General features: G+C 38.3%; 1 protein-coding gene across 2 annotated transcripts in view; it reads left to right on the top strand.

Annotated features, from left to right (window-relative positions):
- The first annotated feature begins 49 nt into the window (after positions 1 to 49).
- pdzd2 (PDZ domain containing 2) overlaps positions 50 to 2,404 on the top strand; it is a 10,999-nt gene continuing 8,644 nt past the window's right edge. The window contains exons 1-3 of one of the 2 annotated variants that reach the window (XM_035657935.1): positions 50 to 772; positions 1,718 to 1,832; positions 1,971 to 2,044. In XM_035657935.1, coding sequence (XP_035513828.1) covers positions 755 to 772; positions 1,718 to 1,832; positions 1,971 to 2,044 — 207 coding nt within the window. In that variant the 5' untranslated portion in view covers positions 50 to 754. The remainder of the gene's footprint in view (positions 773 to 1,717; positions 1,833 to 1,970; positions 2,045 to 2,404) is intronic. The other variant, XM_035657934.1, reaches the window with a different exon arrangement.

Raw genomic sequence — 2,404 nt, 5'->3', positions numbered from 1 at the left:
AAGGAATTATCTTATCTTATCTTTTATCTTATCTTATGAGCTTATCAGTAATCCTGTTCCAAGTCACATACTGCATCTAGCTCTACAGTCTGCAACACCAACACTGTATAGCACATTGTGGTATCTGAATAAGTTTCTGATGAGCAGTTGGAAGAATCAGCATATGAATGGATGAATGTGCCATGTAGTGTAAAGTGCTATGAGTGGTCTGAAGTCAAGAAAGGTGCCATGCCAAGTGCAGTCCATTTACCATTTATCATGTAATCTGAAATATTACATACAAAAAGTAGGCTACACGAAACAACATAGGTACATGTGAAGACATCAGTGTCAAGGAGAGCTGCACTAATTGCTGTGCTAATGAGAGGTTTGCTAAGGAAATAAAGTAGAAGCAGGACAGAATCACAGGCTTTTCCTGGCTGTGTGGGTGACACAGGCTTAAGTCATCAAGATACACATTTTTCAACAGCAGCTACAGTATCGAACCTTAATGAGATGGCAATACAGGAAAAACGGGAAAACACAAATGTTATCCTAAACTAGAACTCATTGAAGAGAAAGGAAAAATTTCATAACATTAATAACTGTGTTGTTTTTACAAGATTCAACTGTCTGACTGTTTTTTTTCTTTTCATATTCATCTCCCTTTTAGGAATATCAGATAATTAAGAAATCAGCCCGCTCCCTGAGCACCGTTCAAGTGGAGTCTCCATGGCGACTGGCACAGCCGTCCATTATCTCCAGTATAGTGCTGATGAAAGGCCAGGGCAAGGTGAGTGCACTCCTTTGACATGTACTCATGAATAAAACTAGAGAATGTACTCTGAATATGTGTACGTAAGCACACAATAACAGATGCGTCCTGCACCATTATACTATAGCCGAAACAAGGTTGATATTGTCATTCCTTTATTATGCACACTTATAGTGTTTTCCCACCAAATTAGTTCTGGTTGTTGAACTGATTGTGTTCAAGATTATTTGAACCTTGGTGCTATCTAGCAAACCAGCCCGCATTTTCACCAGTTTTGAGTTGAACCATTGTAATCAGACAACTTGGTTGGGAACCCACTTTTGGTGTTCCAAACCAATCTAGTTTTGGTCAAAATGCTCCAAATGGTTCAAAACTAGGTCCACAAACCGTAATGGAGCTAGTTCCCGGTTGGTGTTTAGGGTTAGAGGCCTATTAGTGTACCATATACAAAACTGTTGCTAATATACACCAATCAGCCATAACAAATTTTAGCACTGACCGGTTAACTGAATAACTGGTTATCATGGGATTAATATGTGGGAAATATTAGACAGAAACTAAACATTTTGTCCTCAAAGTTGATGTNNTGAGGATTTGAGTGACTTTGACAATGTCCAACTGACTGGGTCAGAGCATCTCCAAAACTGCAGCGCTTGTGGGGTGTTCCCGGTCTGTAGTGGTCAATACCTTTTAAAAGTGGTCCAAGGAAGGAAAAGTGCTGACACAGTGCATCACACATTGTTTGTATGGGGCTGCATAACAGTATGAACATAATGTTATGGCTGATTGGTGTATTTTTTAGTGGCATTTTTTGCTTTTATTAGATAGATATTAGATTAAACTAATTTGCTTCACCACCAACAAACAATACTAATATGTTTAGAAAAAATCAAAAACAATGAACACTGGCTGTTGTTTCTTTGCTAATCCTGTCTGACATTCATTGAGATCTAACTTTTATAGGGCCTGGGATTTAGTATTGTTGGTGGACAGGACTCAGCACGTGGTCAAATGGGGATTTTTGTCAAAACTATTTTCCCTCATGGAGCTGCAGCAGCTGATGGACGACTGAAAGAGGGTAACCATTCCTTTTCATTCTGCTCTACTGGATTGAGAGAATATATACTGTAGGAAAGTAAAATGCATAGTATGAGAGGAACAGTGATCTTCATTTAAACTTGTGCTGAACAGTCTAATTGTATGCTTCCCTGTGCAGGAGATGAGATTCTGGAAGTGAACGGGGAGTCTCTCCAAGGTCTCACACACCAACAGGCTATCCAGACCTTCAAGGTGGACTGCATGTGCACAATGGGTTCTGTCTAAACAATGTTGTTACAAACAGTTAAATCACACATGGAAAGCTGGAGAAATTCACCTCTACAATATAGAATTTTGAGCTTTTACATTTTTTAAATGTTTGTCACAAAATATGGTTTTGTGTCTTTTTATGCTCACAGTGCTCCCATTTTTAGGTAAATAGATCAAGGACTTGTTAAAAAGCATTTTTTTTTTGTTTTAGGAAAAATCTTTTGAATTTGTCTGAAGCTGGCTCATAAGGTAAATGCTAAAACTAATTTAATTTATACTTCCTTAAAGGTTACATATATAAAATTCACTTGCCACTAGATGTGGCTCAGAGGCAGAGCAGGT

This window comes from Morone saxatilis, unplaced genomic scaffold (genome assembly GCF_004916995.1).
Source record: "Morone saxatilis isolate NCDOM2014 unplaced genomic scaffold, NCSU_SB_2.0 Contig16, whole genome shotgun sequence".
In the NCBI taxonomy this organism is placed as follows: domain Eukaryota; kingdom Metazoa; phylum Chordata; class Actinopteri; family Moronidae; genus Morone; species Morone saxatilis.
Note: the sequence above shows the minus strand (reverse complement) of the source record. Positions and strands in the feature narration are given on the sequence as shown.